The sequence below is a fragment of the Triturus cristatus genome, chromosome 3_1 (assembly GCF_964204655.1).
Source record: "Triturus cristatus chromosome 3_1, aTriCri1.1, whole genome shotgun sequence".
Lineage (NCBI taxonomy): Eukaryota > Metazoa > Chordata > Amphibia > Caudata > Salamandridae > Triturus > Triturus cristatus.
The window spans coordinates 608469710-608485237 of NC_140583.1; the positions used below are offsets into that span (position 1 = coordinate 608469710).

The window sequence follows — 15528 nt, forward strand, 5'->3', positions numbered from 1 at the left end:
ACCTCGGGACGGAGAGAAAAAATACTTAAATACCTAAATAAAGCAATACAGAGTAGTCAGTAGAGAGGCCAGATTATTATTTACACTCACACACATTAGCGCCACTTTACAGAGTTTGCAGTGAAAGCGCTACTTTCTTTTTATCTTCTTTCTTTGAGCAAAATTGTTTTCCCAGGGTGGGGAAGTGTATAATTCTTAAAGGGACTGCAATACCTGGTTGATGGGTAGAGTGGAAACGTTTAATATGATCGTTTTCAACTGTTTTAATTATTTTAGCTTATAAAATTCGGCTCTGTGTTCGGGGATGTGGTCTTTTTCAAACCAAAGTGCTTACATTTTGTAAGGATATAAGCAATGGACATTGAAACGGGTCCCTTCCTGGTCCTGTAGCCATGTCCTGAACTTTTCAGGCAAAATCACTTACTGATTTCTGAATAAATTAGTTTAAAACCGTTAAGGTAACCATGTTGTTACTGATTACAGTTCACATGCTTTGCTTATTCTTGCATTCCCTATGAGTGTTTGCTTTTTCCAGGGTGTTATTCATTTTTTTTTCAGGTAGCATTTTATTGTTGTCTAGTGCATAATTTGAATTTAGTCGCAGCACAATTGAGTTGTAGCTGAAGGCAGTACGAGTTTCTCTCAGTGGGGCAGTATGGTGTTCAGTGTGGGAGAGGATGTGGCTCTCTGGCCAGAGCTGCTGAATTTGGAACTGGACAACCATGTTCAGCCTTCATGACTAGTCCACCAGACCACACTCCTGACGGAGCTTATTCCGATGCTACACCTTAGAAGGCCCAATAGACCTTAGAAACCCAGGTGTCTTAGCACCCGCAGGTGGACCCTAATGGTGGCAAGTGTGACTTAACCTTGAAGGCCTGTCCACCACAATCCATACTGCAGTTTACTTCCAGTCTTACGGGTAGGCATACGAAGAAGCACACCCTAGTTCAACAGTGAATCTGTCACTGAGGTCACAAGACCCTTGAGGCCAGTCCACCTCACCCATTGGTACCTCCATTGGCCCTTTTCCAGCACTACTAGTGCAACTTGCCAGGGGTTGGCAATGTAGGATTTGCATGCACACCAAACTTAGGGGGTGATTATAATGGCGGTGGGACCGCTACGTCGCCCCGTCGGTGGTGGTCCCACCGCCATTGGTGACTGCATCACAGCCCGCCATATTACAATGGCGGGTGGTTCCCTGGCGGTTGGAAAGACCAGCCACCACGCACCTGACTGGCTCCTTGAACCCGCCGGTGCGGCGGAGGGGCTTGTGATTCCTACCAGGCACCGCAGTAGGGATTAAGATGTCCCTTACCCGCCAGCCTATCCATGGTGGTTCCCCCGCCATGGAAAAGCTGGCAGAAAGGGACATTGGGGGCCCGTAGCAGGCCCCTTTACCCCCGTCCCCCAGACATGGGACCCTACATATTACTGCAGCATGTGGCAGGCACCCCATTGTGCCTGCCACGTAGTGCAGTGATATATGTAACATGTCCTTTTTTTACATTGCGGCGGATGATGCAGCCAGCAGCACCTGCTGCAATGTAAAATATAGGCACTGCGAACGCAGTAGTGGCAGTCGCATTGTAATGCCTATCCTGGGGCCGCCACCTTGAAGGCCAGAGGTCCCATTCCCTGATTCGATGGCGGATAGACTGAAGTCCTCCTGTCATTGTAATCAGCCCCTAAGTTTGCAAACTTCTTGGTCTCTGCTTCATGCACAAACACTTTTAACATGTGCAACCTGCTTTCGGGCCACTGGAGTTATGCAGCAATGGAGGCCAAAATTATGTCGCAGTGTTGACTAAATTATGCAACAATAAAAAGGCTGCAGCGTAATGAGGTACATTTTATGATACTTTATTATTTTGACATATTTATACATATTAACAGCCTCTGCAAAGCTTTCGCCTGCTTAGTACCTGTGTAACATACAAATGCACCAGTGGGAAAGGTGACCAGTCAACCTTTGCAAAGGTAACCATTATAATAAATGGAGTAACCCAGTATAGTGTCAAAGGACCTGGGTATCGATCAGTAAAGAAAACAATTGGTCCCAGACACTCCTAATTACACTCAAATGAATACCTGTAGGAGAGTGTAGTATGCAATCAATTCATACAGCCGAAAATATATAATGTAAAGGCACAATCAACAGGGAAAATCTCATAGATAAGAGGCCAACCAAAGTCAATTAAATTGCAATTATCAATTTATTTCCCACTGAGTCATATTCATAAAATGAAAAACATACACAAAGGCATAGTATGCAGCACGTGATATTAGCGCGGTTATTTCCAAGGAAGGAGAAAGAAGTGAAAGTAGGTGCTCATGTGTGGGGTAGAGAAGAAAGATGAAGATCATCAAAAGGCATTTCAAAAGAACAGTTCAAAACACTAAAGCAGAAGGGATCCGGCTTTAATTCCTGACAAGGCCGGTAACCCTACCGTACTGGGCCTACCCATAAGCTCAATCGCAATATTAATTTTTGGTAAATGTTTCTCAATTGGAGGCACAGTGAAACTTCATCTGTGGTTGGGAGTACGAGGGCAGTAGCTGTTGGGTGTAGGCTCACTGGGAAAATGTCGACGTTTCGACCCTGACGCAAAAGGGTAAGTAGACTCCTTTGCTGCGGGTCTTCCTCAGGACAAAGGAAAGGGAACCCGAACACGGCCGTGGTGTGATGAAATTACATTCCAGACTGTACTCTGTCAAAATATCCTGAAATTACTTCAGGGTGGGGGAGAAATCACCGCGAGGTACCGCTGAAATGGAGCGGTGTGAGACCTTCTAATCATATGCTGCCATTGGTTCCGGTGGGATGTTCAATTCCTAATTTAGAACAAGTTGGAGACGTGCCGCATCCGTCGGTGTCTCCGAAGGTACAACCTTGACTTTGGTTGGCCTCTTATCTATGAGATTTTCCCTGTTGAATGTGCCTTTACATTATATATTTTCGGTTGTATGAATTGATTGCATACTACACTCTCCTACAGGTATACATTTGAGTGTAATTAGGAGTGTATGGGACCAATTGTTTTCTTTACTAACCTTTGCAAAGGCCCCTACACTTCATAGCAACATAAGTTACATTTCTTTTAGTAATTTGTGATCCGTTTGACCTACAAAATTGTTTTGGTGGAAATCGTTAGATTATGCAGCAGATGATGTATTATGTGGCAAATATGTTACAGCTATAGTTCAGTGGAAAACATTTTTTCACTTAACTTAATTTTGCCCCAACATTGTAGTTGATAAATTTGTAAGTTCCCCAAACCCAAAAGTCGAGTTTGGGCACAATTTGCATTTTAAAAGCAGTCCTACAACACAGGGCTACTTTTAATCTGACCTCCGTCTTCAGCAGTGCACACATGCAAGCGCAGAAAGGGCTGCTGGCCTCTAAACTGCCATGCCCCATTATGTTCTAGGGACTTAAAGGTAGTTCTAATCTCCCTGCCCTATTATGTACTAGGGCCTTACAGGAGAAGTCATGCCAATCATAGGGGTACCCTAACCCATAGTGCACCCTAGTGTATGTATGTGTTTTCACTGTATTTTTGTGTCTCTTTCAGAGTAGCACTGGCTGTTTAGGCACAGGCCAGGGTCAGTCAGTCAGGTACCACCAGTACCAGTCAGCAAAAATTTGGGGAGTGCCCAGGGCACCGGGTGGCTTTGCAACACTAGAGAAACACAAACTCAGAATTTAAAACATAACACCATGGTTGGGGGCGTTCTCTTTAATAATCAGAATTGATTTATTTCCTCATGAACCCATTTTCCAACATTAGGATAGGGAAAGACTGGGGAAAAATCATAACGTTCGAATCTATACCTTGAAGTTTTTATGCAGCTCTTTGACGGTTAATAGCTCACTGTTCAATGTTAGGATTTTAACTTATAAACTGCAAATACCAAAAGAATCTCTCGGACAAAAGCAGTAACTCAATGACCTATTTACGTGATATGCATTTTGTGATCTGCGTGGTACACGTTCTTTGCAGCAGGCATAGTACCCCACTGTGGCTACCTTACCATGAGTTAAAACTTCCACTAGACAAACCTTCGATCTCTCTCAATAAAGAACATTAATCACCAAAGTTACCTTCACATTTTTATTGTTGCCTGAAAATTGCTGGAGACCAGGAATGCAGCAGCAGGTACTTTTCAAACCATAATGCACTTGCAAACACGACGCCCCCACCCTAAGTCAGCGGCATTTGTTTGCTTTGTGCATTAAGATGCAAGATTCATATACATGTTTTTTAAAAACATTTGGTCCCATTAATATATGAATGTAAATAACAATAAAGCATTCATGCAAACTGTGACTACATGCCTGCTTTTCTCAATATTTCACTTCGAAAGTATGCAATTGTATTTAACGGGCGGTGATTTGTATAGGGTCACTGGAAAGTCCGCAAGGTTGTCCCTGTCCCCCCCAGAATTTTAGTGTCTCCTACGCCCCTGCTTACACAACATCCCACGAAGCAGGTAAACACTAGCCCCATAACACTCCCCCACCAGAGGCCCACACCACCTTAAATACGTGCATCACACCAAGCCCCCAGCTAAATCCAATACTCAAGGCAGTCCCAAATTACTAAACAAAGCGGCAAAACAGCCCTTCAGGTTCCCGCGCCCACCTGCATGTGAGACTGGGGCTTTGCGCCCGCTAAGGCCCACGGCGCCGTGAAGAGGAGCAGCGGCGCTATACAGTACAGCGATACTTACTTGAGGAAGTTGTCCAGCTCGTCGCGGCTGCAGGTGGACCAGGACAGGTCGCTGGGGTTCCGGCCTTTCACCCACTCTCCGGACATGATGTGCGAGCGGCCGGCGCAGGCCGCGTGGTCATCGTCATGACTCATGCCCAGGCTGCAACGAGAGGGGACAGGGGCGGGTCAGGGCACTCTTCACAACACGGTATAACACACAGCACACACAGACACGTGCAAACCGTAGACCTAAAATCACTTCTTGTGAGCAACATTGGGCCAAATACGGCAAAGGCACCCGAGTGCAACTGAAGTACACCCGGCTTCAACTCCACATCGCAGACGTCATGGTCAGAAAGTATAAAGTAAAGGTAAAGGGACATGTACTCTTTTTCATGGGGTCCACATGTTCAAGTCGAAAACATTTCATTGAAAATCAAAGCAAAGACTTAAATGGAAAGCAGTGTAATAGAGACTCTCAAAACTGGCCTTAAGTTTTCTTTTAATGTATTTGCATCCACTTAAAAACACGTTTTTTTTTTCTAAACTGCAGAGCAGGTGGGCACCTGCAGAGCTTCCACAGGATGTTCACAGAGAATAGGAATACTTGTGAGTATCGGCAAGAAGAGGTATACAAATGATGACCCAGGCATGACCGGGTACCTGCAGGTATTATCAATTTACTAGTGGATACTTCTGTTCTTTTCTGAAAATATACGATTCTTATTGATCATCTTTTACTTTAATCTTCGAATTAAATGAAATTAAAGTAAATTATATTACATTACATTACATTACAGTTATAACAAGGCTAAAAACACTGCATGTGTCAAGTATATCATGATACAATTGCTTAAAATCCTTAGCTGCAAACAACACACACCCATGCCAGGTTTAATGTCAGGCATTTCTTTCCATATTGAGGTTTTTTTAAGGTCTCACCTGAGCCAGCACATGCGCTGCTCTGCGAGACATTTAGTAGTGGGCTTTTAAAAGTGCTACCTCACGCTTTTGCTGGCCTAGCGCTTGCGGTTACGCGCACGTGTGCAGCCGCCAGCTTTCAGCGCCCGATCAGGCGCCATTTGTCTTTCCTCTCGCTTGCTCTCTGAACGCTCCTCCGCCCCTCCCCCACCGCATCTCGCGTTAATTGGAAACATATGTGCAAACGCGCTGCTTTCACTTTTGCTCGCGCGCACAACACTTTCGAAGTTGGGCTTGTCTTGTTATACTTAGGAAATGCCTAAATGCTCTCCTTGTCCTAACAAATGTTCTATACTTCCCGGCTTCCTTATTACTTCTGGTTCGCTAGTATTTTTTCCTGTCACACACCAAACAGAGACTTGATGACTGCAGTGACTCGCTCAGGCTTTCGACCAGCTTCAACTTTTCAGGTACTTTCTCAGCATATACTTGGCTTGCCTATGCCACGCCACCTCGCTCCCTTGCATTTTTCTGTTTTAGCTCTCTTTAGAGTTATTTTAACACCAAACTTCTGCGTGCCATTACAGCCTCCCCAGATTGCCTTCCTACACTCTGTGCTTACGTCTCTGCTGACCGCAGCGTTCCATTACAGCCTCCCCAGATTGCCATCCTACACTCTGTGCTTACGTCTCTGCGGACCGCAGCGTTCCATTACAGCCTCCCCAGATTGCCTTCCTACACTCTGTGCTTACGTCTCTGCTGACCGCAGTGACTCGTCCTGACCCTCCGACCTGTCCTGACTGTCCAGGTATGCTTACGGCATTAACACGACTTCTCAAAGTCATGGTGCCCCGTTCCCTTGCAATTTCTGACTTCGCTCATATTATAGTGTTACTTGCACCATACTTTTCTTTCCATTACATCGCTTTCCCACCCCTTGTGCTCTTGTCCTCAGCATCCCCACTTCTATTTTCTTCTCTCTAGTCTCCACTCCTCCACCTCCCCTACCAGTCCACCCTCGCTCCCACACTCCCTCACTTGACCTCTTTCCTTCTCCCCTCCCTTCTAGCACCCCCTTTTTATCTCTACCCCCGTTCGCTATAGAATGGCACAACATCAATAAGGTCGTTATCTCCCTCCTGCTTGAGCGACGAGTCATTAATGGAGAAGCTGCTTCCCTATGGGTTGAATAAAGAACATCAAGAGAAGGTTCCTCTGTAATGGTAGAGTGACGCAATATCATTGGAGACACTGCATTCCTATGGAACCTATGACAAGCCCATCAAGGGCTCTTGGAATGCAATGAAACTTTAATGAGAAATCAACGTTTACTAGCTAAATGCCCGTACAGCTGACAAAATGCCTTTTTTCCTGCCCCAATGTTTGCTGGTCTTGAGTATCAATAAACACAACTCGAGTGTCTTTATTTTAAGTCCATGAAGACCTTCCTTGAAGGAATCGTACACATTAAAATATTCAGTGCACACGCGTTTGGCTCTTTACAGTGCAAGGCTCCATTCATTCCACTTGATTTCCAAACCTAAACCTATAACTTGTGAACGAAGCCCAGCTAGTGGTGCATATAGTAAGAAAAAATTAAGCAAGCACTGATAAGCATGTTTTGTATTCTGTTTAATGTATGCTCGTGAAACACATGAAAAATGGATACATGCCATCAAGACAGTTGCAGGATTCCATACACCTACAAACCTACAGGCAGATACCTTGTTTGCACATGGCTAACATACATTTAGGCACCCAAACAACACCTATGAAAGTACCAATTTACACAGGTTTTCAGACCACAAACATAAAAACACCCATGCTTAGACAAAAAAAATGATACCCATGCAAACACACAACTTAAGGGTGGCACCCCTGCATCGACAAAGAAGAAAAACAGTCATGCTAGTATAGGTGTTGTGTACAAGCAACAGCATCCTGTACATCCCAGAATGAAAATGATGTTCGCTATGTAGGCAGTACTGGCTAAACCCATATAAAATATAGACGTGGGCGAAAAAGTAAAGCCTACGTTTGGTTTTGGTGACATGTCGTATTTCTGTTTTCTATGGTTAACTGCCTTATGCAACAAAGTAAATTAACTTTTCAAGTCTTTAAGTCTGTTAGGTTATAACAGATTTTCAGCAACCACTCGTTATTGATATTTCACAGCTGGCACTGGGTTGCATGTGATACATGTTACATAGATACAAAAATCAAAGGAAACTGCCTGAATTTTTTGGTGCCGAGGTTTTTTCATTCTAGCTCGACCACCAATAAAACGTTAGGCACTACATCATTGTGATGCCAAGTCACACCCTTGTCACTTCCTGTTATCTTATCTCCAAAAGGCTTGACATGAAGGAATGCGACATGCATGCATTAAGCCAAACCTAAGAAGTGGTGTTGAAACGATTCCTTTCAGCCTCCTTCCCCTTTTAGTCTCTTTTCAAACCAAATGTATGTGGTTTTTGGGCAAAGCAAGATTGATTATTTCCTGCTGTTGATGTGTACAATAGACGGACAAGCATTGGCATAGCCAATACATCTGGTTTTAATGTGATAAATCCTGCAAATAATGCGTTAGAACATTATGGTCAGATAAATATAAGAAACAAAAGCCGTACTATATTGGAAGCACCTGTGCCTTTATTACAACCCACCTTTGGTTTCTAAGTGAAATGAAGGTCACATACTAAAAACAACTTAATTATAGTGTTATTTTGGTGACATAGAAAAACAACAAAAGAATATAAAGAAGAGCTCCATGCCATCTGACCCTTGATTTCACACAGAAACAAAAAGAGGAATGTAATGAAGGCAAGAAACCAGTATTCGTTTCTATGAAGAACAATAATAGGACGACACAAGGAGCCTTCATTGTAGTCTTGTGTTTATTTCTATAACATACGAAGAAATACAGTAATATGCTAAATGCTTCTTTGGCACCCATCGAAAAAAGAAGAAAAAATATACCCAACCCTGGTGGATTTGTCGTGAAGCTGCCAGGAGCTTCAATAAACACACCATAAACAAGCATTGGCATAGCCAATAGGTCTCGCCTTTGGGACCTTATAAGTGTTCAGCCATGCAACAGTTGATGTTGTTGCACTAAAGATATTGTGCTGCATAACTAACTACTTATAAGGTCCCAAAAGCGAGACCTATTGGCTATATCAATGCTTGTTAATCCGGTGCTCAGGCTGCCGAGATGTGCGCATACCCTGCAAATCCTAGGTTTGAACCCCAGCTGGCAGAATCATCCTTTCATTCTTCGTTGTGCAATAACTAAATACCTTTAAGCAGGTTAAAAGCAGCAACTGTTCTTCTTGGCACTATGAACAAGCATTGGCAAAGCCAATAGGTCCCGCCTATGCAAGAGTTAATGACTTTGCCAATGAGTTGTAGCCATGCTGTACACCAGCGTGGCTGCTGTTCAGCATGACTAAAAGTTAGTGGTGTAGAGGGGTGTGGTGTTGAGTGTTGTAGAGTGGAATGGCGAAGAGAAGAGTGTTGTAGAGTTGAGTAGCATAGAGTGTCATGTATTGGAGTGGCATGGAGTGGAGTTGTGTAAAGTGGCGTTTAGTGGAGTAGAGTGGACTGATGTTGAGTACATGGGTGGAGAGTGTTGCAGGGTATAGTTGCATAGAGTGCAGCAGCATAGAATACAGCAGCGTAGAACACAGTATTGCAGATTAGAGTGTTGCATGGTAGAGTGGTGTAGAGTGCAGTGGCGCAGAGTTGAGTGATATAGAGTAGAGTGGCGTAGAGTGCACTGTTGCATGGTACAGTGGCACAGAGAGCTGTGGCGTAGAGTGGTGCAGAGTAGAGTGGTGCAGAGTAGAATATAGTCCAGTAGAGTGCAGTGGCGTAGACTGGAATGTTGCAAAGTGCAGTGGTGTAGAAAGGACTGCTGCAAAGTAGAGTGGTGTAGAGTGCATTGGCATAGAGTGCAGTATTACAGAGTTGAGTGGCATAGATTTTAGGGGTATAGAGTGCAGTGGCATTGAGTACAGTGGTGTAGAGTAGACTGCAGTGGCGTACAGTAGAGTAGACTGGTATAGAGTGCATTAACGTGGAGTGTTGCAGAGTATAGTGACTTAAAGTGCAGTGGCTTAGAGTGCAGCGGCATAGAATTCAGTGGTGTACAATGCAGGATCGTAGAATTCAGTGGTGTAGATTAGAGTGGTGCATAGCAGAGTGCACTGGTACAGTGTGTAGTGGTGCAGAGTAGAGTGGTGTACAGTAGTGTGGGGTAGAGTGGCGCAGAGTGGAGTGGCATAGAGTGGAGTGATGCAGAGTGCAGTGAAGTAGAATGCATTGGCATAGAGTGCAGTAGTGCAGAGTAGAGTGGTATAGAGTTTAATGGCAAAGAGCTCAGTGGTGTAGAGTGCATTGGTATAGAGTGGCGTAGATTACAGTGATGCAGAGTATGAGTGCAATGGCATAAAGTGCGGTAATGTAGAGTGCAGTGGTGTAAAGAGCAATGGGTCAGAGTAGAGTGGTGTAGGGTGCAGTGATAGGAGTGGAGCAGAGTGGAGTAGAGTGACATAGAGTGCAGTGGCATAGCGTAGATTGTTTCAGAGTAGAGTGCACTGGCATAGAGTGGAGTGGCGCAGGATAGAGTGCAGCGGCATAGAGTGTAATGGAGTACAGTAAAGTGGGGTAGAGTGCAGTGGCATAGAGTGCAGTGGTGTCGAGTAGATTAGAGTGGTGTACAGTGGATTGGCATAGTGTAGAGGGAAGTCTGGTAGGCTTTGATCTAAAAAAAAAAAGGGACATAGAGTTGAGTGTTACAGAGTAAAGTGCATTGGCATAGAGTGTATTGACACAGAATGTAGAGGCGTAGAGTGCAGTGTTGCAGAGTGGCATGGAATGGAGCTGTACAGCGTAGATTGGAGTGACCTAGACTGGTGTGGTGTAGAGTGCAGTGGGTAAGAATGCATGGAGTAGAGTGCATTTGCACAGAGTAGAGAGGGGTGGATTGGTGTAGAGTGGAGTAGAGTGCTGTGGCGTGGAGTGGTGTAAAGTGAAGCGGTGCAGAGTAGAGAGTGCAGTGGAGTGATGCAGACTAGATTGGAGTGGCGTAAAGTGAAGTATGCATGGTGTGATGGCACCCTGCCATTACAGAAAACACGTTTGCAATTGAAATTACCATTACATATGCACAGACACTAATAAAACTATACAGCGCACAAACGATCATTTGTGGGAATGGCCCTGTCTTGGTTTTGCAGAAGCATTCTCTCATGGTTCGCCCTTTCTTTCTGAAGTCTACAGGTTCAGCTAGTGCAGTCCTTCTTCTGTTCTTTGCTAGCTCAGCACTCTTCTGAGGCTGGAAGCCAGGGGTGCCACTTTTATGCCAATTTCGAGTTGGTGGGTGGGGAGGACTCCCTAGAAATTGGGGGCAAAACTGCTATAGCCAACCCTATCACTTCCTCTGTGGTTGGAACTAAACAATCCCACAGTGCATCTCTCTGCCCAAATCGAAAATGTTGGCTCCCCTCTTCCCTGGGTCAGAGCTATGGGCACACCACAGTGGTGTGCCCAGTATACTGAGCCGCCCCTACTGGAAAACCCATTCTGCAATGTGTTTTCACCCTCTGGAGGAGATACCAGCTTCTCTACCTACCAAAGAAGCTGGAAAGGTAAGGTGTGAATTGTATTTGCCTATCACAGGGGGTAGCTTCTTTGAAGTTGGGTCATCTGTGGCTGCAGTCATTTGGTCATTCTATCAGGAGGAAGTCTCACCTCCTCCCACCAGCAGAACTTTTGTTTCTCTTCCTGAGAGTGCTTCACACCTCTTAGCAGGAGGGCAGGTGTCTCAGGTGACAACTGCTGCAGATAATCAGAAACGGCTACAAGAACTTTGGGGCAAGAAAGTGGTGACTTTCTCAAGTCACCTATATGTTAAAAGTAACTTTAAATCAGAGTTCAGCAATAAGTTGGGTTTAATGTAAGAAATATTTGATACCTTGAAGTACTACAATTGGTGGTCCCAAATGTAAGTTAGCACTTAGGGTGTACCCCCTATGTTAGCCAATGACACTGCCATCCTTGCTACAGTGAAAACGACAATTGCGAGTTTAGTCAGGACATGTAATCATAAAGGTTCATTAAAATATTAAAGTGCAAAACAAAAGGCAAAAATAGATTAAAGGCAATACAGATGCATAATATTCCAGTCATAAGCATGAAGCTCAGCATTCATTTCTTATAAGGCTAAACTATTGCATGGATGTTGACAGCCGTCAATAAAATAGATACAGCATGAGCAAATTCTGGCAAATAGTCTAATGCCAGATTTGTGTAGCAAATCAATAGGAAATTGAGCAGCATCTCTAGAGGCTTAGGCAAGAGATCAAAAAGATCTTCTATCGTACCCCCAAAAACACATCACAACACAAACACATTTTAGGAAACCTTTGTGGTTTCTAAATCCATTACTAATCTCAAGTCTTTTTAAATAAGCCTTGATTTATTGTACTGATTGCTACTGAAATGTTTTTAATCTTATCTGTAGGGACACATTTCCTCATCTAATCTTGAGGACCAAACTATCCCTGACCACACTTGGGGCCATATGTAGGTAAATTACATTTACCGATTCTTAAATACCGAATTTTACCGATTCGGTATTTATGAATCGGTAAATGTAATGTAGGTAGAAAAATACCGATTCTGTAAGTGTCGGTATTTTAGAATCGGTATTTACCGATTCGGTAATGGCAACTGGCTTCCTATTCATTCCTATGGGCCTGGAGGCCCATAGGAATGAATGGGAAGCCAGTTGCCATTACCGAATCGGTAAATACCGATTCGGTAATGGGGGAGGCATCATCATGGGTGGCAGGGTGTCACATTGACACCCTGTTGCACCCCTGTTTCGTCCATGTGTGCACATGTGGCGCACATACATGCCCTCAGGGCATGTATGTCTGCCACATTGCACACTGCAAAGTGCACAAAAATGCTTTTTCACACCTATTCGTCATTTACCACCAACTTTTAGTTGGTGGTAAATAACGAATCAACACAACACCCACACACTCCCCCTACATCTCATTTCATGATTCGGTATTTACCGAATCGGTAAAATTACCGATTCGGTAATTTTACCGATTCGGTAAATTACCGAATCATGAAATGATCCCCCTACATAGCAAAAGCCTAAATACCGGTCGGTAACGGTATATTTACCGAAAATCGGCCGTTACCGACCGGTATTAGGCTTCCTACATATGGCCCTAGATGCTTTATTTCTAACATGTCAGATGATCAGAAATAGATTTTTTTTTTTGTTCCTTAAGTCAAAAAGAAAAAAGTCTCATGCGTTCAAACCTTCACAAATGTGGTGTGTCTAATATAAGGCACAATGGTTCTAGAATGTGCCTTGGGTTGGATTGTAACTTAGTCTGGAGAACAAACCAGTTTTAAAAGCTTTTTTAAAACAAGCTCTTGCAACTTGAATTGCCTGCGATGTTAAGGGTGTTTGCTCAATTGTGGACCAGCCATATGTGAGTCTGAAAAATTGCATTGTTTTTCCAAACAATGCCACAAAATGTGAGTTTATGATGCCCCCAACGTGCTAACTCTGTGGTTGACTGTCAGAGCTCTGAACCATCATATCCAACACTCTGGGATTGACAGTCAGAGCTCTAAACCACTGCATCCAAGGCTCTGTAATTGGCTGGCAGAGCTCTAAACCATCGCATCCATCACTCTGAGATTGATTCATGGATGTTTAAACCATCACTTTTAATACTGTGTGATTGACACTCAGGACTTTAAGCCATTGCATCCAACACTCTGAGATTGACTGTCAGAGCTTTAGACCACCACATCCAACTGGGATCGAATGACAAATACCTTAATCAGAGGTTTCCAAACCTTTTATAACCATGGCCCAATTTTTAGAACCACCAACTTTCATGACCCGCATCGGTTATATGGACATGTGGCGGGTGATTTTTTAATGTAACTAAAGCATAATGTGGTAGCGCACTGTCATTTACAGACAGCACATTTCCTTTGAAATGGCTACTAAATTTGCAGAGACATAGTTTTAATGATGAAACTATATTGAGCACAAATGATAATGTGTGAAAATTGGGTTTTAGTGAATATTTATTATTTCTTTTATTTGAATTCCTGATTATGTATTATAATTTAATATGTGTTTATTAAGTATTGAAATATTTGTAGTAAAATATTAGGACTTTTATCCTTATAAATAACCCTTTCAAGTCTAACATTTCCCATACTGTTGCCTAAACAGGAGTGGGAAAAGTAAATCTAACTCTTCCGAAGTCCAACACTTATCCTAGTGTCGCTTAGACTGCAGTGGGAACAGTAAACCAAATCCTTCCAAAGTGCAACACTTTCTCTGCTATTGCTTAGAGTGGAGTGGGAATAGTAAATCTACGCCCTCTGAAGTCCAACCCTTTCCCTACTGTTGGTGAAACTGGATTTATATTGTTTTGTATTTTTTTAATTATTGTTTTAATTGTTTTTGGAATGCTTTTAGTAAAATTAGTTTCAAGGTGTTTAATATTGCCAGTGTTTCGGTTCAGCGAACAATTGCCAGTGGTTAGACTTATTGCAAGTATTCTCCAATCACCATTTGTGCATCAGATGCAACACCCTAAGTAGCCATGGGCATGCCCAGACATGGGCCTTTTGCTCACCTCACCACTGGAACCAAGCTACATCTGACCGAAGAGGCCCAATTACGCTAAAATCGGTTTTGTGTTGCTTGTTCTCTGTTTGAGAGAGCATCTGGCTTGGCAGTTAGGGCTGGATTCTTCCCACCGAAGCAGGACCAAGACTGATTGCATATGGCAGGGGCAAATCTGAGGTGGCATGGTAAGCAAAAGGATGATGGGTTGGGATGCTACCCAGAGCAATTGCCTGTGGTTAGACTTATTGCGAACATCCTCTGATCACCTTTGTGTGTTTGAAGTAGGATTTTACACTGTAGTGTCAAAATGGACGTCCTCAGCCCTCAGCCTTCATAATCTACAGGGTTCAGAGGAGTCATGTCTGTCTATTCAGGTCAACATCTTGTTTTCTCCCGGGAGGCATTTCACACCTAATCAAGGTTAACTGATGGCTGGGAGGAGCTCAAGAACCAATGCTAATTAGCCTTCAAAAACTTTAGGCAAGGAGAAGGTAACTTTCTAAAAGTTATTTTTCCTTAATATTGATTAAAAATCAGGTTTCACCATTGAAAACTGGATTTTTAATAACTATTTAAAACAGTGGTTTCATTATTTCTCTACCTGCTCCCATTCTTGATATACAGTATTAGTATCTAATATCACTTCTCAGTGTTTCTCTAGGGGCCTGCATGTGAAAATAGTTTTCCTGTGTGAGTCACTGTAATGCCGTGTTAACAAGGTTTTGACCAGTCAAAAGGGTTTAATTTGACAGGTAGAATTGTAGTCTTTACACTGCTATACACAGGCTACAATGGTGGGCCTGAAGTCATGTTTGCACTGCCACTATAATGGATGGCAAAATTGGTGATACAGTCCATTAGAGGCATTTAACTTCCAGATCTTAGGTACATTTTATACGATATGCTAGGGACTTATAGGTACACTAAATATACCAATTAGTAGTATGCCAATTCAACCACGTTAAGATGGGGGAGCACATGCACTTTACTAAGGGTTAGCAGGGGCAGAGTGCACACAGTTCAAAAGCCAGCAAAAATATAGGATCCAGCAAAAAGTGAACAATCTGGGATGACCTGACCACGTGCAAAAGACAGATTTTTTGCAGTAAGAAGGAAGAAGATATTTATGGTGGGCAAGTTTATTTACTAATGTAAAATAGTACAGACAAAAACATTAAACTGTGCCAAATAAACAATTCACATAAT

The 15528-nt window shown here is 43.3% G+C and overlaps 1 protein-coding gene across 2 annotated transcripts in view; it reads right to left on the reverse strand.

Moving 5' to 3' along the window:
• ADAMTS17 (ADAM metallopeptidase with thrombospondin type 1 motif 17) overlaps positions 1-15528 on the reverse strand; it is a 957220-nt gene that overhangs the window by 418538 nt on the left and 523154 nt on the right. For both annotated transcript variants that reach the window (XM_085644533.1, XM_085644532.1), the window contains exon 9: positions 4738-4878. In XM_085644533.1, coding sequence (XP_085500659.1) covers positions 4738-4878 — 141 coding nt within the window. The remainder of the gene's footprint in view (positions 1-4737; positions 4879-15528) is intronic.